Source organism: Meriones unguiculatus, chromosome 3 (assembly GCF_030254825.1).
Source record: "Meriones unguiculatus strain TT.TT164.6M chromosome 3, Bangor_MerUng_6.1, whole genome shotgun sequence".
NCBI classification, from domain to species: Eukaryota; Metazoa; Chordata; class Mammalia; order Rodentia; family Muridae; genus Meriones; species Meriones unguiculatus.
This window is the reverse complement of record NC_083351.1, coordinates 149,382,048-149,406,292: the sequence shown is the minus strand read 5'-3', so window position 1 is coordinate 149,406,292 and position 24,245 is coordinate 149,382,048. Positions and strand designations below refer to the sequence as shown.

General features: G+C 45.3%; 1 protein-coding gene across 3 annotated transcripts in view; it reads right to left on the bottom strand.

The window, feature by feature from the left end:
- Positions 1-6,671: 6,671 nt before the first annotated feature.
- Positions 6,672-24,245, bottom strand: part of Kit (KIT proto-oncogene, receptor tyrosine kinase) — a 79,295-nt gene continuing 61,721 nt past the window's right edge. For 2 of the 3 annotated variants that reach the window (XM_060380773.1, XM_060380771.1), the window contains exons 8-21: positions 22,832-22,946; positions 20,991-21,184; positions 19,627-19,733; positions 19,416-19,542; positions 19,037-19,141; positions 18,837-18,947; positions 17,168-17,318; positions 15,271-15,359; positions 14,814-14,941; positions 13,736-13,858; positions 10,617-10,728; positions 10,405-10,504; positions 9,986-10,091; positions 6,672-8,951 (exon numbers count right to left, since the gene is read on the bottom strand). In XM_060380773.1, coding sequence (XP_060236756.1) covers positions 8,820-8,951; positions 9,986-10,091; positions 10,405-10,504; positions 10,617-10,728; positions 13,736-13,858; positions 14,814-14,941; positions 15,271-15,359; positions 17,168-17,318; positions 18,837-18,947; positions 19,037-19,141; positions 19,416-19,542; positions 19,627-19,733; positions 20,991-21,184; positions 22,832-22,946 — 1,700 coding nt within the window. In that variant the 3' untranslated portion in view covers positions 6,672-8,819. The remainder of the gene's footprint in view (positions 8,952-9,985; positions 10,092-10,404; positions 10,505-10,616; positions 10,729-13,735; positions 13,859-14,813; positions 14,942-15,270; positions 15,360-17,167; positions 17,319-18,836; positions 18,948-19,036; positions 19,142-19,415; positions 19,543-19,626; positions 19,734-20,990; positions 21,185-22,831; positions 22,947-24,245) is intronic. The other variant, XM_060380772.1, reaches the window with a different exon arrangement.

Here is a 24,245-nt window from a genome sequence, read left to right as displayed (position 1 = left end):
CAATTTAGAAAGTGTTTTTTTATAAATGATTTGATAACCGAGAATAGCCATCACACTCTCTACATTTCAGTCCCCTCATCTATGAAACAATAACTATTGTATTTAATTGTCGAGAAGATTGGATCAATTGATGTATTTGAAACACTTAGACTATGAAAGGGGTGCTGGGTAAAAGTTAGCAAATATAATGCAATCCCTCATTTCCAATTTCAGACAGACATAACCAATCAACTATAGCATCCCTTGCCCAGAACAAAGCTACTTTATGTAGTTGCTAATTGACTGGCTCACCAAATGAAAACTATTTTTTATAGCACATTGGGCCCACTAGAAAATCTGGCTGAAGCCACAGAGAAAGTCATTTCCTTTACACCAGTTTTCTATACCAAACACTCTATAGGAATAACTCATAGCTTGATTAGAAACAAACAATGCTCCAACTGCCTTAACGGGGAAGTTTGGCTCTCAGACCAGGCATCCTGCTGTGTAGACACAGGGTTTTCAGCTGTCCCAGAATGCCTATTCATACGGAAACAAGCGGCCATGAGGAAAGTCCTTTGCCTGTCCTCATTCTTCATCTGCTACAGAACAAGAGCGACTGCTAAGCCACAGACCACAAAGAAAAAGGTCACTCTCTCATAAAAACACACCACAGTCCTGCTGAAGCGCTCAGAAAAGCACGCATACTTCAAAGCCTGCCACGGAGGGAGACACGCAGACGAACCACCACTCGAGAACACTCGTCTTATCCAGGAGTATCTCGGCCGAGGCCCCAGCCCCTGTGAGGTCAAACCCTTCAGAGAAAGGCCTATATCATGAAAGCTGCACTCAACCAACAAGGGTTTCATCAACAGTGGAGGAGGCCCAAGGGGGCAGCATGTTGATATGTAACAGGGACAGAGAGCTGCTGCTTTCAGGGGACAATGATGCTCTTTACATCAAGCACAGAAGAGATGCCGGCTTAGTCCTCTAGGTCAGTTCCATACCCATCTGTGAATCCAGCACACTTATTTTCCCATGAAGCTCAAACAAACAAGGCTCTTCTTTGAAAGACAGAGGAAAAGAGATTCCCGTAGGTCATCGGACATTCATGAGACCCATGACGAAGTGAAAAGGTAGATGATCCTGGGACTTCCCTATCCTGGAACCTCCCTCCTGTGAATATTGCAGTTCAGTTCTCACCATTATCTTAGACGAGTTAGGAGGAGCTAGCAGAGCAACCATTCTGATTTCTTTACCTATATATATATATATTTTTTTAAATTTTGTTTAAGGTGAAATGAAATGGCAAACTGGTCACTGTAGCTGAGAAACCAACAATAGAGGGCTTACTTATATGCCAGCTGGACTGACGCTGCCAAAAATCTTAGAATGAGGAAGAGGGTAGCTTAGTGATACAGTGCTTGACTAGCATTCACAAGGGCCTGGGTCAAGTCTGACAAGTAAATAATAATTATAAATAAATAAAATTTTAGGACTTAAGAGTAAAACACCAGTAAACCACAGTACCAGAGCCATCAGGTTTAGCTCTCAGAAACAAAATCTTTGTAGCTTAGAGATGAGCAATACTTCTCTTCCAGGATTGCTTACCGGGGGTGGGGGTGGGGGTGGGGGTGGGGGAGGCGTGTTAATAGAAAACAACACAGATGACAATGTAGGCGCTACATGAATTGTCATCATTGCTGATAATTATATGAACAAGTCAACCTATCAATTGCCATTGTTATTTAAATGATCAGTTGATACAGAAAGAGCCCAAAGACAATCAATGTGTGAATTTGTGTAATGAGAACCAACGGTTCTTCATTTTAGAAGGCAAGACTAACTGAAAGTTAACTGATTAAAGTCACCTCGGTACCTCCCCAGGGGAATTTTTAGAATGACAGAAATTTAAAACTGGGATCCTAGGGCTTAAGTGCACACTAAAACCACTGCGTATACACTTTCCATTGGTTAGATTTTATGGCTTATTAGTTATGTCTCAGTGAAAAGATCTAAAAATATTTTCCAGAGGCCAGAAGCTGAAAGAGGATTCAGAGAATAATAAGAATAGAAAGCATGCTGTATGCAGCATAGAACGCCAAGAAGAAAGTAAATGCGAAAAATAGATTAGGAGTTCAGAGGCACAGCAGAGTGAGAACACCTGAGAGGCGATCAAGTGCCAGGAAAAGGCGGGAAGGGGCACGGACACTTTAAAAAGGACTGATCATTTTCCAGTACTGATTAAAAGCCAGCAAAGTGCATATGGTGGCAAGGCATTTGTTACGTAAAAAGGAACTCAAGTTTAGATAAGAAAGTGTTAAGATGCAAAGGCGAAAAGAAATACAAAAACCTAAGTATCTTTAGAACAGACTGCGCTGACTTCTGAGCCTGTGTGTGTGTGTGTGTGTGTGTGTGTGTGTGTGTGTGTGCATGTGTGTGTGTGTGTGTGTGTGTGTGTGTACAGATACACATCATGTGTGCACACTTGAGTGTAGAGGCCCAGGGTTGATGTCACGGTCTTTCTGTCAATCTCCACCTTATTATTATTTTTTTTTTAAATACAATGTCTGTCACTAAATCTGGAGATCACCAATTCAGCCATATTTGCCTAGCAGCCATCAAGCCTGAGGGACTCTACCGTCCCTGCTTCCAGAGTGCTGAGATTACAGGCGTACAGTGGCTCACGCGGCTTTTATATGGGTGCCACGCATTGAACTCAGGTCCTCACACGCTCACGCTGCGAACACTTGTTACTTCAGAGTGATCTCCTAACCCCATGAGCTGACTTCTCGACACTAAGTATAAAACCTGGAAGAGGGTGTAGGCAATCACCACTCTTGAATTCAGTATCAATGTGAGAATGTCAAGATTGAAGGTAAAGAAGTAATTTGGTGAGCGCTGTCACTTTCAGGCCTTCACTAAATAAAAATAAAATCAAAAGAAAGTAAAACTACCCCTCTGGATTCAAGATAGTTGAAACTGTTTCTTCTGGTCCTGAACTTTCTGGCCTCCAGAAGGCCACATTCCTTTCCCATCTCCGCTTCCCATCCCTGCAAGCCCTCCTCTCCCTCTCCATGGGGCAGCTGACCAGGCCTGGTAAGGCAGCCCAGAGAAGTTCTCGGCACTCCCTCTTCCCTGCCTACTGTGCAACGAGGCCCTCCTTAGGTCCCGCTTTAGCCAGGTTTGCCTTATTTTTCCTGAGACCATTTCCTCCCAGGTGGCTCCCCTTCATCTCCCACTAATGGAATGTTTAATTATTTATTTGAGAACTATTAATTAGCCACGTGTGAAGCACCCTACCTGCATGCAGCATTGGAGGCTGTCAGTGGGGCACTTGTATTTCAGAAACAGTCTCACGAACATAGCAACTTGTTCTCCCTTTGGGGGCCCTGGAAGAATGTGTGAGCCAGTCTCCCTCAGGCCAACGAATGGGCTACATGGGTAAGGCTGAAGTCCCCAAGGCCCCTTGGCTTGGACCACAGAAGGGTTGGGATGGATGTCTTCCAAGGACACGGACATAGGAGATGTCAGGATGGGGAAAGTAAGTACTTCCCATGACTAAAGTGAGGATTCAGGTCTGGATGCAGATTACAGTCCCATAACCTACTGACGGAGAAGTCTTTAAGAACTCATGACCTTTTGTGCTGGCCAAATAAAATAGAGTCATCTAAGAAGAGGGAATCTCAGATGAGAAAAGGTCCCCATCAGATTGGTCTGTAGAACATTTTCTTGGCTAAAGATGGACGTGAAAGGACCCAACCTATTGTGGATTCTACTACTTCTGGGCAGTACTTACTAAGCCCAGGGTGGGGCGAGGGAAGGTATAAGAAAGGAAACTGAGCAAGCCAGGAGGAGCAAGAGACTAAGCAGCATTCCTCCATGGTGTGTGATTCAGTTCCTGCCTCCAGGTTCCTGCCTAGACTTCCTTTCATGAGGGACAACTGTAAGCTGAAATAAACTTTCCTCCCCAGATCATTAGCGGTCATGGTATTTTACCACAGCAATAGAAAACCACCTTAGAACCATCTCCAAATGACTGCATGATTCAGTACTAGGCAAGTACATACCAGTGAGCATGATGGGTATTCTAAGACTAGATAAAGTGGGTAGGGGCCTATGGTGAGAGCCTCCGGAAGCATGGAATGGAACGAGAGGCAGCTTCCAACTGAGAGGATTTCGGTTGATCTGAAAAGATGTGGACTTAGGAGACATGAGGTTGGCAGCAAAAAAGGAGTGGGGTGTGTTTATGGGCGTGAAGGCCAGGTGAAGTAGTCTTGAATTGCTGGCTAAAGGGTTGGCATTTTGGTGGGAGCACAGAAATCCCAGCTGCAAAGTCACCTTACATCAGGGCAACATGGTTTGCCTTCAGGGCAGTGGTTCTCAATTTGTGGGTCACGACCCCTGGGCTGCCCTTTCAGAGGGGTCACCTAAGACCATAGAAAAAAAACACACAGATATTTACAATTCATAACAGTAGTAAAGTTAGAGTTATGAAGTAGGAATTTTGGAGAGGGTCACAACATGAGGAAGTGAATTTCAAGGTGGCAGCATTAGGACAGCTGAGAGCCACTGATTTAGGAGGAAGGTAATAGTTGGAAGTGATTATGGAATCTCTAGGATTTGTGCCATCACAGGAATACAACACTTCCTTCTACTACTTACTGAGTGTTACCATTTCTGAGCACTCTGTATGTTTAGGCATATAAGGGAGGTGGTCTTGATTTCCTATTGGTGCATGCCGGTGCTTGTACGACGAATCCTACATTTCAGGAGTAATCAGCTCAACTTCACACAGCAGTAAACGGCAAAGACAGGGCTAACACCGAGATCTGAACTCAATTTGAGCTTGGACAAGGGCCTGGGCCCGTGAGGGAAATAACAGCAGGCTAATAGCATGAGCTCCTCAACTGCTTCCAACTCAAGATCTCAAACCTGGAAAGGCTAAATGACAGTGAAAGCATTTGGAAGGAAAAGGCCTCTTTGTTCTGTGGCCAATTTACATTCGTTTCTGTTCGCACTAAGCCAGCAGCCATCTTCTGACTGAAATGTGGCTCTGACTTTCCCGTTGTTGCCACTGATACCTTCCTTCCTAGCTACAAAATCCCCTCCTGATTGGAAAGGACCTGTCTTCATCACAGCTCACCTCCTGCCCTTTTCCTTTCCCTTGGGGGACACTTTAAACACGTGTATATGACACGCCTATACAGCCAGTCAAGACTGATGGTGTTTGAGCATATAACCCATTCTAGCGTGTATACGTAGGTTCATGTGTGTTGTTCATTCCTTGGGCACTGTCCATTGGGTTTTTTGAGGCAACATCGCTCACTGGCTAGGACTCGACCAGCAGGACAATAGACCGACTGTCCAGTAAGCTCCATGGCCCCTTCTCATTCTCCCCAGCATTGGGATTACAGATGTATACCAGACTGCTGAGTACTTTCACACTAGGCCTCTGACCCACCTCCTTCCTAATAGGCTTCATGGTACAGGGAGGTTCTCTTTCCCAGGTAGTTCCAATGGTTTGGTTGGTGTTTTCTAGTGCCACAGGGATGACCCAGCTACAGGATAGCTTTCTCACACATCACAGGTCTCCACACGAGGGTACCATGCTCTGTCCCAGAAGCCAGCAAGACCAGAGCTCTGTCCCCAGGAGCCTGAGGGTAGGACAAAAGCATCCACCTAGCCTTGTGGTGAGGTCAGTTCACCTCAGCCCCCACCCCAACCAGAGCATAAGCTGCTTTCTTGAGATCCCTGGTATAACCTTGGACATCACTATTAAAGCTAATTTTTAGTCAAGTCTGTTTTTGGGGAAAATATGCTGCGTGCATTAGCTTGGACCACATGAAATTGCTGTTATTTACTGTTATTTTGCCAACAAATAGTCACTTCCCATGAATCAACCTAATGTTAATCATAGCTATGTGGAAAACTCTCAAAATGTTTTCTACACTTTTCAATTTGAATAGCGAGCCCAGGTTGTAAGGATAAAATGAACACACACACACACACACACACACACACACACACACAAATAAAATTACTTAATAAATATCTATTAAATTTTCAAGGATATAAATCCTAGTGCAATATGAAAGTCCTGTATGTATTTTATGCAAATTGTACAAAAAACTTTCTGACTGGGTGAATACACCTAAAAAACAAACAGACCCCAGGGTGTCAGGATGGCCCAGTGGTCTAAGGCTCCAGACTCAGGGACAGGAGCTCCACAAGGAGAGCAACAGAACCAAAACTATCCGGGCAAAGGGCTCTTTTCTGAGACTGATTTTCCAATGAAGGACCATGCACGGAGATAACCTAGAACCCTTGCACAGATGTAGCCCTTGGCAGCTCAGCCTCCAAGTGGGTTCCCTAGTAAAGGGAACAGGGCCTGTCTCTTGACATGAACTCAGTGGCTGGCTCTTTGATCACCTCCCCTGATGGGGGAGCAGCCTTACCAGGCCACAGAGGAGGACAATGCAGCCAGTCCTGATGAGACCTGATAGGCTAGGGTCAGATGGAAGGAGAGGAGAACCTCCCCTATCAGTGGACTTAGAGAGGGGAATGGAAGGAAAGGGAGGGACCGTGGGATTTGGAGGGAAAGAGGGAAGGGGCTACAGATGGGATACAAAGTAAATAAACTGTAATTAATATAAAAAAACAAAAATTAAAAAAAAAACCACAAAAACGTATTTGATCTATATATTTACATTTTTATTAGAATTCTTCAGAACTGTCAACAGTTGGACAACATATCAGAAAAAAACCACATGAAACATAACATGTTTAAACTTGCACAGCTTATATATTTACACATAAAGTTACTGTATATATAAAAAATATTTTCAGGGACTCATAGGGCTCGGGAATATTCAAAAGACATTATTGCTACATTTCAATATTTATAAAAAAAGCCACAGAATAATTCCAAACATCAAGCAACTGAAAGAAACATCTGACACCTGATGTAAAAAAAAAAAAAATTATAAAAATATAAACTTTCAAGAATATCCGAGACAAAAATTCTCAAATGGTGTGCCCCTGAAGTACCTAGACATCCATAATCAACAGCTACTTTCCTTACTATAACCGAAGTCAATAGGGATACAAAGGAATGTTTCGGACAGCATGGCAAACAGTGAGTCTCCTACATGACAATACAACCTTCAAACCAATTAACTTTGGAAAGGTGCAAGAGTGTAGAACTCCAGTGCAAATGGTCACTTCCAGGTTAATGGCCACACACCTCTAAGTGTAGTCTAAAGGACAAGGGGGCCGGGGCAGCGAACCGTGAAGGCAACATACCTGAATTCTGCAAGACAATACATAAATCTTGCCACGTACACACATCACTTGTACTGGACAGTGATGATGGGCAATGGGGGGGGGGGGTGGGGAGGGAAGGGGGCGGCAACTACAGGGTAACATCCAGGCTCCAGTCTACAGGGCAGATTTTAAGTAGGTTTTCCCAGAACGGTAGCTTTGCAGATTTAAGGGACAGGTACAGTATGTTGAGTATAGATTAGAGTGTCGTGAGGGCAGGTGGGTTTCCAAGAAATAGGTCCTTCTGCACGCCACTCCGCCAAGCCTCTGCGGTGGCTTTGGGTAAGCTCTTCTGGACGGCGAGCGATGTGCAGGGAAGCAGGAGAGAGAGAAAGGAGTGGTGGTGAAAGCTGTTACTCTTGGGTACTGGAGGTCCCTCGGGACTCAGGGCAAGAACTCACCCACACGCATCTCACACACACGCATGCACACACACCCACACATACACACTTCTATAGATACTGGCCCGATGTCCAGGACGTGCCCATAAAAAAGGCTGGATCTAACTTCCACTTCCTGCTATGTGAGAATCCACACCAGGACCACACTGCTTTCTCACTCCTGTGGGAATCGTGGGGTAAAATGGTAACCTTTTCAAATGGCATCAGCTCCCTTGGCTGCAAAGCCACTCTGAAGCTGGAAGGCTTGCTCTGGAGAAATCTACAGAGCAAGTACGTTGGCTTACGAGGTCTCAGAAAGAAGATTGTGCTTAGCAGTTACATTTTTCCTTAACAAAGAAAACGCCTTAACCGTTTCCTTCAAATCTGTATGGCTCTTAAACTATTCTCACACACAGCAGACCTAATGCCAGGGTTGTACACGAAAACTAAAGCTCGTGGGGCTCCCCCTCCCAAGGACGAACACAGACAACGCACAGATGAGTATATACAGGTGCTGGCTAGGGAGGAGGCCTCGCGTCCAACTCTACTCCCTAACAGCAAACTATTTAACAACCAGGTCAGTTGTACAAAAGCCCGAGCATCTTTGTTAACACTCCTGGGGCATGTTCCTTCACAGCCTAGGCCATCTTCTCAGTGCGAACAGATTTCTTAAGCCCAGATGCTCTCCCGAGCCTCCTCTACCGTTCGCACAGAGGGCTTGGGTTTTCCCTTTCTAGTCTTGCTACCTCTCCCCATCAGGAGGGAGGGCTCTCTAGGCCAAATGGGACTACTTCTAGTCTTCAAATTAGCTACTAGCCACACTTTTCAAACAGACTCAGAGGAGCATTGCGAAGAACTCAGGAGTCCTTCTGCTTACCGTAGGAGCTACTTTGCTATTGGGAGGGTATATACATACAGTTCGGACCTTCGCAGTGGGACGGTGGCTGGTGGCAAAATAAGAGAGGTCATCAGCCACTAAAGTGTGCTCGTAAAGGCAGGATCACAGTGGGGTTGGGGGTGGGGGCAGGAGCCCGCTACCCTGGGATAGGAGGCAAGTCAAAGGGAAACAAAACAACCATCATAGAAGTCAAAATGGGGTTCGAGACAGCAGCGAAGCCTGTTGGACTTGCTTTCTGCTCAGGCATCTTCTTGAACAAGCAGAGGCTGGGTGGAAGAGGCGCTGCTGCCCACGGAATTGACCCTCACAGAATGGTCCACCACTACAGAGGTCTCCGGGTTGAGATTGCAGTTTGTTAAGTTGGAGTAAATCTGTGGAGAAAGAGTCCACAGTCAAATGCAGCAGCACTCATGACAAACCCAGGAAGCAGCGACACTCACAGCTGCGGAACACTGAAGACCAGGGCTTGGCAAGGAACACTGGGACAAAAGCAAGATCGGACTTATACCTCAGCTTCCGCCCAAGGAAACCATTTCAGGTAAGAAGAGCGCAGTGCTTGCAATGCTTCCCTTCTGATGGGATGTGTCCGAAAGCAAGGACTAGGTAGCCTATGAAGGCGGCTTACGGAACCCTAGAGCCAACTCAACCCAACTGCTGGTATAAATTGCATGACTCTTTCAGAGGTCATTTGTCAGGAATCAAAGCACTTGGGTGGAAAATGATGTGTCATTTGAAATGTGCTTTGATGCCCCACAGAGCAAGCATTAACTCGAAAGGATCACTGGTGTGCTAGCAGAAAAGGTAGTTCCCAGCAGATAGCTCTGGGAGGGGGAGAGCAGCTTAAATGGAAGTCTAGTTCCAGCAAAGATAGCCAATTCCTCCTTAAAACCAAAGAGAAAAATAATGGATTTATTTTATTCCACACTCCTCAAATCACTGGGAGGGATGCCCTAACTTCAAACAACCTTTCTACGTGACTGTGGCCATCACAGATATTGCCGCTGGCTGGCCCTGGCTGTTTAAGGCTCACTTGACTGTGACAACAGGCTGTCTTCTTCCATGCTTTCATCCAACCCACCAAGGGTGTAACGGCCCTGCCATGTGAGGAAACCAGACAGTCCTGTGATCGGCATTCCAGGACTGGGGAGGAAGCACAGCCAGGCCTTATGACAGCATCTAAGTCCACACATCCGAACACAAGGCCCCCTTCCTCCCCCATTTCCCATCTCTCTGGATTAGAGCGGAGGTGGAAGCAGGGGAGGGCATGAGCTGAGAGAACAGTCTTCCATTGTTTCATTTCTACCCCAGGGAAGCCCAGCTTATAATCCAAGCCGGGGAGGTGGGGGAAGCTTGAGGGTGCCAACCTTAGAACAAGGAGGAAGAGGACCCCAGGCCAGTTACTCACGTGCTTGGTGCTGTCGGAGATCTGCTTCTCAATGAGCTGAACCACCTGCTTGAACGTCGGCCTTTTCAGGGGATCAGCATCCCAGCAAGTCTTCATTACATCATACCTGAGAACACAGGGGCTGTGGTCACTCCCCATTGCCCTTAACCTGCTTTCTGCTGTCCACCTCTTGACAGCTTCAGTAACAAATCTGGGCAATGCACCAGGATGTGTGAAGTGACGCATGCACAGAATAAAACCCCCGTGTGTGTGAGATACTGTCAAAAGTTTCTATGCTACCGGTGACGAGAGAGTAGGAAAAGAACTACAGCCCACCAAAGGAGCCAAGTGACATTCTGAACTGCGCTGGCAGAGACTGTCAACATTTCTCTTTTTTAAAAGAGGGAAATCATCTGAAGAAAAGGCTTGTGGGTCCTTACATTTCAGCAGGTGCATGCTCCGGACTGAGCATCCGGAAGCCTTCCTTGATCATCTTGTAAAACTTGGAATCGACCGGCATCCCTGGGTAGGGGCTGCTTCCTGGGGTATAGAGAGGTGGCAGTCAGTGTCAGTCATGAGTGGACAGCATCCTGAGGGAACCACCAGCAGCTTTTGGACCACAAGGGTAGCCTTTGATAAAGGGACCTCTTACCTAAAGAGAATAGCTCCCAGAGGAAAATCCCATAGGACCAGACGTCACTTTCAAATGTGTACACGCAGTTGAAAATGCTTTCTGGTGCCATCCACTTCACAGGCAGTCGGGCCTAGGGGGAAACATAGCAAATCCAACCAGTTAATGAAGAGGCTCAATCGACAGAGCAGGAAGCAGTCGTGCAGGGGCGGATCTGGCTGGAGGTGAGACCTGGAACCTTCATGACTTCCAGCCACCATGGCTACTTAGCCCTTGCTAATGGTAATCTAACGTCTCCCCTGCAAAACAGGGGCACTGAGTCAGCACAGTACAGAGAAGTCCACAGGTTCTAACCTTCCTTCCGACAATGGCTCCGGACAATGAAGAGACTCAGTGTTTCACTCTTCCTCTTTGCCAACAAAAACATATGGCGTCCCCCAGCTAGAAATACATTTCCTAGCCTCCTTTGCAGCTAGAGCCAGACCACTTCGTTTTAGCTGCTAAGATCTAAGTCTTATGCAGTGGCATGAGTGGGGGAGGGGAACGGACAAACAACAACAAAACCGTAAAACACTGTCGGTTTATACACCTAGGTCCTCTTTCTTGTGGCATCCCTTCACGCACTGCCTCCTACCATGACAGCTAGCTGTCCGTGCGGTCATCTTTGACCAGGATGTAGAGGGCTATGCACAGGAATGATAAAAACACAGAGAGGTAGGGTTCACTGCCAAGTAAGTAAGCTGTTTGCTGTAGGATTCTCTGCCTGGTCCTCAATCCTTTCCCTTTTACTCTTGGCCTTCTGCCATGTGCAACCCACACTACCCCTCCCCCTCACAGGCTGGAGAAGTTACCTAAATACGGGTAAGCCAGCCTCAGAATCATCTTTTGCAAAAACAGAAACAAACAAACAACAACAATAATAAAAACTTCAAATACCAGGCGTTGTTTTGTAGGATAAATGAGGAAATGCCTAACGGTTACCAGCTCACTAATGTCTCCCCAGACCAGAGGCTCTGATGAGCGCTGTGGCAGCTGTGAGGCAGAAGGCAGCAGAACTGGTACAACAGGAGACATTCAGGCCCCTTCCACTACCAGGCCTCTTACAGTCTGTCAGGATTTCTGAATATTAATCTGTCACGTGAAGCTAAAGCAATCCTTTAAATCTGTCTAGGACTGAAGACTAGGAAAAGGGCCCCTTCTCGGGCTAAAGTTATTTTAGTTTGGGGGTCGGGTAGGGGAAGATTCTCACACAAGCTATAAAGACCATTTACTCTCTATTCCCAGGTTTTACGCTGCAATTCTGAACAGGGCTGTTAAGCTAGATCTATTAGTGTCTTGAATCCAAGGGGCCCAGGTACCTAAAAATTAACTTCTAAGCGAAGTCTAGCATTTTACAAAATGCAGTAGAAGAGGCTCCATGACCTGTCCTCCACAGTGGTCAAAGACACCTCCCATCCCATCAGAGTAGTTACAGGAATCACAGGCCAAACTTCCATTCACCGTCCCTCTGAGACTACAACGGCTTTTACAATAAGTTGCTCCGTATAATAAACAGGTATGTGCGCTGTCTACCACAAATTTACTTTTCAAAATTGATGATTCTGAAATGTGACATAACTGATATAACTTCAAAATGATACAGCTGTCACTCAGGGTATCTGGTTTTTTCTTTTGTTAAATCTGAGTATTCCATTCATTTGAAATGGCATTCCGACGAGGGGCCCATAGGCTACCCTGGACTCAGAGCCCAGGGTGGAAAATGATTATGAATTCCCATTTCCCTGACGACCACACTTAAAATTCCATGCAGCGCCATGTTATGCACCTTTTCCTTGTTTTAAACTTTCTCCAACAATTGGCTAGTTCAGCCGCTTGCCTTGTCAACTACAGAAGGAGCGAGGAAGATGCTGGGGCACAACCTCTGCCCTCACAGTTCGGATTTCAAAAGCACAAAGCAGAGTGGGAATGGTGCTGGCCTTGTTCTGAGTACTTGGCCTCCAAGTACTGAGTACCTAGCTCTCGTCAGGCACAGACCCGCTAGGTGGGACCAAGCCATCGCTCAGGCAGCCTAGAGCCCGGTGCTTCACTTCCTCTATCTTGTTCCTTTATCAATATAGAGAGGCTGGATATTGATAATGGAATACGGAAGCATTCCCCATCTTCCTTCAAGTATTAAGTCAGGAAGTTGATTCCATCAATTCTCTTGAAAATTAAAACAAACAAACAAAAAAAAAACCCACAACTCTGACCTTGACAGAGCCATTGCAGAACCTTATGATTGAGCTGGGATATAAAGCTAGGAATACCCTTAACAAAACCGAGTCGTGTACAGCCTACCAAAAGAGGTGCCATGGTGATGAGAGAGAAGGCATCGCATTATCATGACAGACACAGAAATCGACCTCTAAGAATATATATGGACTGTTCAAATGGGCTGGGGAAAAAAAGGCACCTAAGAATATATATCTAGGAGGTTATGGCCTTCCATACCCACTGGCCCCTACTGACTAGCTATCTCAGATATAAATCACTAAAATATACTGTACCTTAGTTTCTACCGCTATAAAAAAATTGGAAGATAATGTGTTCTGAGGCACGGGTTTGTTCTGAGGTTACAGAAAAGGCTCCTGATGAAATACAGCCCTTTGAAAATTTCACTGTGTTCCACACACCAACCATTGCTTATGAATCTACTTAATAGCCCTGTATTGACGATGAGACCCAGCATTGCATACAACTAACTCTAACACCATCTTAGACTGCAGTCATTTTTGCATATTATTTCAACCTCAGAAAAACAAAACAAAACAAAACAAAAAAAACAAAAAACAAAGCCTCCTGTGACCTTCAGGTCTACATTTGTTAGAGTTGAGCAAAATCAAATTCATTGCTACTCTCAGGCTATAATAAAAAAAATGAAGGCTATTTCTGTTTCTTTCACATGCCCAATAATTACACAATTATAACTAAGAATTCTATTATTAAACGTTAGTGGTGGTAATGTTCCATGCAAATTTTGTTAAAATGCGTGACGTTACCCGGTAGGGATGGGAGCAAGTCAATCACAGGAAACAACTTTGAATCAAAACTGGATGCCAAAACACCCTGTGTAGACACGCCAAACAGAGGAAGGTACTCACGTTTCCTTTAACCACGTAATTTGAATCATTCCTGATGTCTCTGGCTAGACCAAAATCACAAATCTTTGTGATCCGCCCATGAGTGAGAAGGATATTCCTGGCTGCCAAATCCCTGTGAATACACTTTTGGGGGAGGAAAGAAAATGACAGCCATTCATTTCAGCTCTCAAAGAGAAAAGAGATTTTTAATACTACAATGCTGTTTACATAATAAAAAAAAACTTTTGTTTTAAAGTATTTCATACACCAGAAATAAAAACTGTGCTGCAAACGATATTCACATTTTGTGTTTCATGTGATCAGGACTCTAATTACTATAATTGCTTCCCAACCCAATTCTAATAAGCGTCCCCCCCCTCCTTTCATTCATAGGAAAATGTATTATAAATAGTCAAATTGCATTTCTAAACTGAAAGTTCATTTTGTATGCATCTCTTTGAATATCTTCCTCTAAAAATGTTTCACAGCGTCAACTTGTCTCCCAAGGACACAAGGAAGAGGGTCTTTATTTCAGCCTGTCTTTTAGTTTAGTGATTACCTAGACATGTCACTAAAGTAGTCACTCTGACCTCATTCTCAGCCACGCCTTCCTCCTAGGGAACATTTCCATCCCTTCCAGAATCACTTTCCATCCTTCTCTTCCCATCACCATCCCTTTCCTAACTGCTCATTGCTCTCTCTGACCTCTATTTCCTGATTCTCCATGTGTCGTACATACAGTATGTGGGTATCACCTGATGGGGCCCACATAAATGCCTCACCAGGCATAGCAGCAGTGAGGTTCACTCCTGACTCCCCCCATTTGCTGAGGACACCATTATCGTCCTATTTTCTAGAAGCAAATCCTACATCTCAAAGCCAAAGTTTTAAATGAATTCACTGCATATAAAAGAATATTCATGGAAGCCCATTTAGACAGGTTTGCACTTTCAAGCTTATAAAACAGAGCAGGAATTCCAAAGAGACAGCAGTTGGAACATGAGAAAACAAAATTTCAAAATGACATTCTGCATTCTAACTGGGACTATGAAATGTTCAAGCCTTCCCTGAGCCTCTTGTGAGACTCACTGCCACTCACATTCTTGGAGGCAAGGAACGCCATGCCCTTGGCCACCTGGTAGGAGAAGCTCAGCAAGTCTTCCAGGTCCAGTGCCAGCTCGTCATCCTCCATGATGGCGGGAGTCACATCTCGTTCTATATACGAGTCTATTGGGAAGACAGCAATAAAGACCTCAGTCGTGAGAAGAGGAGGGATGCCATCACACTTCCAGAACAGTAAGATTCTAGACAGAAAAACATTTGCTTTTGCCGGAAGCATCTACCTGCAAACCTTTTGCTTTACCACTGCACATTCCTTCTGGGAATGATGTGGTCATTCCGGTCAGTGGGAAAGAGGCAAAAGCCTTGGGCCACATCTCTTCAAACTCAGCACCTGATCCCTGGCCCCTCCTCCCAAAGCAAGGTAAATATTAGAAACACGTCTTGATTACAATCCCTGCAGGTCGGGTTGTTTTGGCTGCGAGATGGGGACCCACCTATTCTTGCGGATCTCCTTTTGTCTGTCTTGGTTGGCACAACATAGGAAACCCCAGGCTTCATGTCCATGTACTCGTTGGCACTGTCGCTGCAGGAGAGATGCAACAGCCAAGTCAGAGATGAAGAGAACTGGTAAGGGGGTCGGGGAACACAGCAGTGATGGCCAGGCTACAGCTCTCACCCACTGCCGAACAGCAGACTGATGTTAGGTTAAGAAAAGGAATGAAGAGTTTCAAGACCGGGTTCTGTGAGATGAACATTTGCCATTCAACATGAAGGTCTGAGTCTCAGGAATTAAATGTCTCCTTTGTAGGGAATCAGGTTAGAAGAATCCCGTCTCCAGCTATCGTGGATTTAATGGGGGAAAAACAGAGCCAAAAACAAACAAGCAGAAAGTTACCTCACGTTACTTCAGACTCTAAATTAGAGCCTACTCAGACAAGTGGATGTGTGAGTGGGGGAGAGGTTGAACATCTAGCGACCGAGAGAAGGAGGTTTTAAAAAACTGAGTTTGGTTCAGATAAACACCAATAATTTGGATGATTTTCTAGACCATCTGGACCTCTTGAATCTGCAACATTTGGCTGGAGACTCTTCAAGATTTCTAGTACTTCCTGCCTCTGATTAGCATAGAAACACCATGACAACAACCTCCTTCAGAATGTGCTGGTGGCTCCAAACCCATATGGGATCCCAAAGCGCAGAGAACACCACACAGGATGGACCAATTCAGGCCGTTTATTTCAACAAGTTAAAAACACACGGGGCCCCGGTCCAGATGAGGCAAAGTGACTCCTGTTTCTGTTCAAAGAGTTCACGTTCAAGAACAACTAACAATAGGTAGGTTTTTGGCATTTTATACCGTGGTAAAAAAACTCAAGTTTACAGGATTAAAATGAAAATATAGAGCTTCACTTGGGACTTTAAAATGTTAGTGGTGGGAAAGAACTCAGTAGGTGACTGCTCATGAGAATTTACAGAGGTCTCCTGGTCAAAAGGCAAAATCCTGCCATCTAAATGCAGACTACAGTTCCTATGGCAGTTCATGATTTTGGTTTCTGGTGCTGGGATTTGAACCCAGGGCTTAGAATAACCATGAAAAGTGGTTAAGATCCACTACACAATTGGAGCAGTATAAAATATGAGGGCTAGGGTGCAATTATGGTTTCCATTGGGCCTGGTGGATCTCAACCACATTTGGAAAGAAAGGACAGGTAAGCCACAGCAAAGATTTCTCCTGTGGTTGTACAGCAAACCAGTTTTCCTCCAAGGAACTTGAAACTGCTTATTTATGATCCTTTGCATTACTGCCCTTGAGAATAGTGTTGATGAGGTCCAGAATTCCAATACTGTTCTCTAACAGCGATGTCTTTATAATATAGTAAAATGGCGGGGCATTCCAGGGACACAAAAACAATGATAATGACAAGACATATGGATGACATATGGAAATATGCTCCGTGTTCTTGGCCATTCTGCTCGGTCTCCAGGACTTCCTGTGACCACAGGGCGGCCTTTCACCTCTGCCCTACAAGTAGTCCCACTGTGAGGGTGCCTACAAACCCAAGGTCCGCAATATGAATGGAAACACAATAAATAACAGGACCACAGTAAAAAGAAACACATAGACAACACATTCAGTTCCACAGAACCAAGGCTCGGGGAAGAACAGAAACACACATTTAAAAGAAATCAGTAAGAATCTTAATTTGAATCTTCAAGGGCACTATCTGAACTTCCGAAATAGTTAATCACATTTAAAGAACTTAATAATTCTGATTTCACACCTCAGAGTACCTCTGTTCATTTTTTAAAAAGAATCAGCCCTGATTGCAAACCCTTCTGACCCCATGAACTGCCTGTCAACAGCTGACTATTTATGCAAATCGGCCTTACCAGGAAGACTCCTTTGAATGCAGAAGGTTCTTATAGAGCGCCGCTTCTGCCTGATCTTCTTGCTTTGAGAAAATAAACGAGTCACGTTTTCTTCTCAAAAAATTCAAAAGATCACCATAGCAACAATATTCTGTAATGACCAGGGTGGGCCCTATGAGGACACAAGAAAATGTTAAGGGGGAGGCGAGATACACCGTTAGATAATCCTGCCTCCCGTAGAAATACCCAAGGGTGAACGCGGCTATTAACATTCAGCCTCGGTGGCTAAGCCTTCTTAGTCCCAACTTAAACCTATCTATTAACATCGCTTATCAAAAGGAGCAGCATTATGCGGAGTGAAATAAAACAAGCGGGCCCCTTTCTACCTGGATGCCTAAGTGACACGGACGTCAGGGGCCAGGCCTGACTGCTGGCTTCATAGCCACAACTTGAGTGCTTCCAAAGGTTCTACTGTGATCAAGCTTCCTGCAGGGATCCTTTGATCCACGCCTGCGTGCAGCAGGGTTCAGTGTCCTTGCTGTAATGCTATTATGAAAATGAAGAACCTGAGCGGCAGCCTGGTAGGGAAGTCGCCACATGGAGCAGCCAGCTAAGCCCAGGCTGGGAAGTAGGCGAAAAAACCTGAAATGACCCGTTTTCCTGAGCATTACTAGTTGAAAAGAGAGTCGGTGCTCGGAATGTTTAGAGGCTCAGTTCTGAAGTTAACAGGCAACTAATTACCCAGGGTAGGAACCACCACACGAGCGACTCCTGGTGTGATTGGAAGCACCAGTTACGGGGGCTGTTTTCAGACATGATCTGAAGCCACCTACTGTCCTCTCTAGATAGACAGCAACAGCTCACTCTATGCACCTTTGTTCCTTCTGCAAAAGCCAAGACATCCTTGGCGAGGACATTGACTCATTAGAATTGAAGCTTGTTTTTAATGGAAGCTTATTTTTCTTTTGGTGTGCATTTGAGAAGCAGGAGGCTTGGGGCTACTTTCAGTTACAGAAGGCAAATGAACATTAACTCCCGACTGAATAATTATGATCCAGCAACATATAAAGCTTTAAGACAAGAAAAGCCTTCTGGGTGAGCCGAGCCAGTGAGTAGCACCCGTGAGAGTAAGTTTCCTCTGTCCTGGCTATTCCCCCCTCCGGATGATGCTGCCAGAAGCTACACCTCTGTGCCTGTTAAAGCTGTTTAAGGGCAAGAGTGCTACGGTTCAATACACGGAAGCGATGGATAAGGAGCAAAGGAGCGTGTGAGTGGCTCCGCACGGAGAGAGATCCTGGGCGTCCTCACATGTTTGTGGGAGTTAAAAATGTTGATCTACGGACAGCCAATTGGAGGTCCTTAAGACTGGTGAGAGGGAGGGGGAAATGAGAGGCTGAGAGGGAAATGAGAGCCTGGGTAGTGGGCACCACAACCCAGTTGCCACGAGTCTAAAGTTCTACAACACAGTGTGACAGCTACAGCCCACATCGCAAAACACCAAGAGGACAGGAGCCTGAAGGCTCCCGACACACAGAAATGATAAAAATCCACATTCTTAGGAACAATGCAGAGAAACAGAACAAAACACTGGGGGGGGGGGAATCTCCCAAACAGCTTATCATTAAGCACTGTCCAAATCACATTTTGATAGCCCGATAGACAGAAACAGGTGTGCTATGGACAGACTCACCTCCCACAGTACACGCTCCGAGGAGATTCACGATATTCATGTGATTACCCAAGTAGCTCAGGACCTTCAGTTCTGACATGAGGGCCTCTCTCTCCGTTAAATGGGCACTTGCTAGAATGGAAAACAGTATACTTTAGCAAAGGAAAGAAATAAACAAACTCACAAGGCAAATTGGCAGTGGGTTGCCTGCACACACTTACGTTTGAGCATCTTCACAGCGACGGTCATGGCAGCATCCGACTTAATCAGGCCATAGGCGGTGGCCTCAACAACCTTTCCGAAGGCACCGGCACCCAGCGTCTTCCCTTTAGAAAGGAAGGAGGCAGGGTCAGCGGGGAGACCAGTCGTGAAGTGCCAAAATCAACAAGGCACATGTGTCTGGGCACACTTCTCTATGGTATCCCCTTTGCTAACCCTGCCAGCTACTGTGCAGTTTGACAGAAATCACTTCTTGTTTCAGGTGAAACAAGACAAAGGAAGTCACTGCAGGTTCCTTAAAAAAAAAAAAAACAAAAAACACAAAACCATTGTTACGCGCACACAAACAGGCTGAAAGGAAAGCCCCGGTTGCATACTGACCAAAACTCAGCCTGTTTCTGGGAAACTCCCACTTGTGATCATAAGGAAGTTGTGTTGGGTCTATGTAAACATAGTTGTTTCCATTTATCTCCTCGACAACCTTCCATTGTACTTCATACATGGGCTTCTGGAGGAGAAAGGGAAAGAATGACGGGTTAACAATCGATGCCTGGCCATCGAGATCTGGGGAAGGGAGAGCATGGATACCCACCTGCAAATACTTGTAGGCGAGAACCATCACGATGATGCCCATCAGGCCAGCTGTGATCACAAAGCCAATGAGCAGCGGCGTGAACAGGGTATGTTCCTGGATTTGCTCTGCAAGCGAAGAGAGTTGTGATTGTGAGCTGATGGAGGGACAAGAGCCTGGCCACCTCCTGTCCCAAACTAAACCATTACTCTCACAGCACATACAGGGAACACATCTTTCTCTTGGTGTTCGAATACACCATCCCTCCCTCCCTCCCTCCCTCCCTCCCTCCCTCCCTCCCTCTTCGGTGCTAGGGAAGGAAGCTGACATTGCACTGTACAGCTGCCCCTCAGCCTCACTGGGTACACAGGCATCTTCGAAGATGTAAGCTGAAACCAGATTACAGAGAAACTGAAATTTCTGAAGTGCACGCATAAACACTCTTCTGTTTTTAATGAAAAACTACATCTGAGTGGCCCTCCTTTCTGGGTGGTTTGCATTTTCTTCTTTCTTGTGTTTTCTAAATGCTCTACATAGAGCATAAATGTCTTTTCACAGGAAAGAAAGACATTTCTGAAGCCTCCTTTTCATTGCTCTGTCTGGGAAAATTAACAATACAGAAGAGCAGTGTTACGACTCTGCCCCTCCTTATCTGAAAGCTGAGGACACACAGCTTTTTGGGGCGAGTCCTATGGCCCCTGGTAAATATGCCACAGACACGGGGCACTGCAATGAACTCAAATGCCCAGTTTCCTTGTCATATGTACCCACTCCTCAATGCCTTCAAAGGGTCATTGGGCCTGCTAGTCACTCAGGAAGCACAACTTGAAGAGCCGGCTGGACAAAGAGTGTAGCTCCCAGAAAACCATCACATAGACCCCACAGGGCCCTGTAAGATTCTGACAGTACAAATGGACAAGCATGTACATACACACACAGATAAAACTGGGGGGAGGGAGAGGGGGGACTCATTTGCTGACAAGATCAGACAACAGATAATGTGAACATTTTGATACAGATGTGTAATAAGATGTAACACCTAACGTAACTAAAAATTTAAATTGAATTTAAAAAATTCTAATATACCCTAATTCTACGGATGCATAAGGTAGGGAGGCACCCCCAAGCAAATATAACTATATGTATGTAACGAGTCAAGAAACTCATACAGACACCCAGAGAACAGGGAAGGAGACATGGTTGAGATTACACTGGTAAATGGATAAACTTCATCAGCAGACTAGTACAGAATGAGAGTTTGTAAGTTTGATGGCGACATGGTGGTATTCCAGAAATGACATGGCCAGTACTGGAATGGACATGAAATCATGATATGATAGACAGAGCCTAAACATCCCCTTAAATTGGATTAAAAGGAAATATACCTTTGTTGTTACCTTTAAATGCAAAGTTAAAGAAGGCGGAACTCTTGCCCACACTGTTGTAGGCCTTACACTCCACTGTGCCATTGTGCCGGAAGACATTGGAGTCTATGGAACTCTGAACCACCAGTTTTCCAAATGGTGACACAGATACGTTCTGGAGCTGTACATCCACAGTTTCGACAGGAACGGTACACCTGCAACAAGAGAGCAACAGTGCGGGCTTATGTAGGGAAACCAAATAAAAGCCCACGACGCCTTGATCTGGCACAGCTGTACGGCAAAACTACCAATAAGAACTCCCTTCACAGCCATATGGCCAGGATGGCCTGAAGAGAAATGAAGCCCTTGCGGACCAACGAGTGAGGAGAGCACTGTGAGAGAGCAGAAAGGGGGAGTGATGATTTAGGGGATGGATGAGGACTTGCATCCTTGCTTTAAGTGCCCAACCTGGAGATTCCTGCCAAGTTCTGTCAATTCTCCAATGTTAGGTTTTTGTGGCTGCCCTCCTGCAAGAGTTCCTGAAAGAAGTGGACGCAAATGGCCGCCAACGTCAGATCCTGCCACACTCAGGATCTCACAAACAAACACATTTGGAAAAGGGTAAGTGATGACTGAAGACAGAGAGCACAGAAGAGGAAATTGCAAGAAACCAACAAGAAGGAAGCCAAGAAAGACTCAAAACGTGCACAGGGAGGAGCCTGTGGTCCAGAGCTGGAAGCAGGTCCCGCTGTGTGGCAACGGCCGCTCTGGCGGCAAGGACCTTCTCTTCAGGAGCCAGTCCTTGAACACCTTCCCCTGCCTTCTAAACACCTACCATGTCACTTGTTTGTCTTGTCTGATGTCTCTCTCCACCCCCTAAATACAGCTACACCAAGGCAGAGACCTGGGCATAGCCAAGCCAGGTGTATGCCAGACCAGCATTTGGCACTTGGTTCGCTTCCCTATAAACATTTGGCTGAGCACAGGCTAATCCACTCAGGCCATGTCACAGAGGGCACACATTTTGCAGTTTTTATGCCTTCCTTATCGCTCCCCCAAACAAAATGTTCTGCTAAAGCCCACCCTAAAACAATAATCCAACATAATCAGTCCTGACGCATTGCTGTAAAACATCTTCCATGAAAAAAAATAAAATTTCCACTACCATTCTGACTATTCCTGAGGGCAAACTAAGCTTCTAAAGCTGGAGTATAACAGGGCTTTTTTTTGGGGGGGGTGGTAAAAACCAGCCACATTGACCCCATTTCCATCCTCAGGTGATGTGAGAGGACAACTTAAGGCTAAAGTGTGGACTCTGAGGGAAAAGCCACACAGTGGCAGGTGTTCCTTGTTTCGGGGTTCGGGCACCTAATCAAGGAGAACCACTTTTGCAAACCTATTGCTGACAAATGCCATATGTGTGTTGTAATTGTGAGATCATTACTTTTTGGTTACTTGGCAATTAACTTCTGAAGTAATTTTTTTTTTTCATGATAACTGCAGCCATATTTCCCACACACATTACCTCCCGTGTATAGAATAGAAATCTAATTACTCTGTCCTGGGAAATTGCTTTATCTACCTGCAGGCTAGAAATTGCATGATAAACCCAAAAAGATAGCCATCAAAATAGAGAAGTCACTTGGTAATCATTTTTCAGCAAACAAAATTAATGTCAACCAGGAAAAATATAGCCATTATCCCTTCTTAAAAAGTCACAGAGACATAGGAGGAAAAAAAAATAATCAAAACACAGCTTTTTATTCTAAAAAAATAAATAGTCTGAAAACACATTTGAAATTCAACTGAATTATAGCCCTTCCCTTCTGCATTTTAAGCAGTGCCAAAAATAATCCTCTCACCTTTGCTCTGTTCCCGTACAAAAATACCACTCTATTATGGGCTTCGGGAATCCCGCTGCCACACACTGGAGAATGCCGTTCACAAGCCTGTCAGATGTCAGGATTTCTGGTTTTGCTGCAGGAAGAGGAATAGCCATATGTCAGTCTACTAAACAGCCACGCCATGATTTTCCCCATTCTCTTTTTCACTCCATCTCTAGGACCTTCTGGAGGCAGCCAAAGAAGCTAAGGGACTTGCTGCTCACCCAAACCAGAGACTGGAGTCTCCCAGAGGTGGCGGGAGAGTTCAGTGGGGATGCTGTCCAGCCCTGCATGGTCCCTCCTCATCCACCTGAAGGTACAGACACGCTGAGAAACTCTATATACCAGACACTGCAAAGCCAGCCTGGGTGGTTTCTGTTTCAGGTCAATATCAGTATCCTTAACTTGAGACTCCTTGCCAATAGGACTTCAAGCCATTCTTCCTGCCCCGACACTTCACGTTATGGGGAGTGAAATGGATGAAATTAGACGTTGTTGCACAAAGACAGAAGCTATACTCTCTTTTTAGGGAGTGCAAGAGGTGGTGCTGATGAAAGATTTGGATTGTTGTACTTACAGGGAAAGCTAAATCACAATAGTGAATGACAAGCGCGAGCACCTAAACCTTTATCTCACACACAAAACACAGCAAAATAGGAAGAGGAAAACAGCCTGGGAGTTTTGTTCATACATTTATCTACAGTCTGAGTATAATCAGCAAAAACATAAATTGTACCAGCAGGAAGACTCTAATTTGACAGCCGTGTGTAACTATAATAATCAATTGATATTCAACAATTTCATATTCTTGGAATTATTTCTAAAGTGAAAGGAAGGTGACCGCCTACCGCACAGTTAGGATGGCACTGCGTTTGAAGGATTCTGGTGCTTTGAGAATAGACGCAGCTAACAGTCAACATCACGTGGGCAGGGATGGTAGCATGGCCACCTACATCGCTGTGAGAACCAGCAAGGCAGGTATGTGGCGGACAGTCCAAGCTGATTAAGCGCCAGAATCCCTCTCTCGATTCTCTTTCTTCATTCATAGAGAGGGAATGATGATGGCCACCTTGCAGAATGATCATGAAGTTAAGGAGATGGAGCGTGCAGAGAACTAAAGAATGAGGGCTGTTGAGATGTCCTGGTAGGTAGAGGATTGCCACCCATCCTCACTATCTGAGCTTGATTCCTGGGACTCACATGGTGGAAGGAGAGAGAACAAAAAGACTCCCCCTAGTTGCCCTTTGACCTCCATGTGGTACACCCTGCCCACCCACCCCTCCACACACAAATAAATAAATGCAATACAATTTTTTTTAAAAAGAAGCAAGAATGATTCATGGATGAATAATGATGCTGCTATTATTATTGTTATTATCGCTAATTTGGTTGT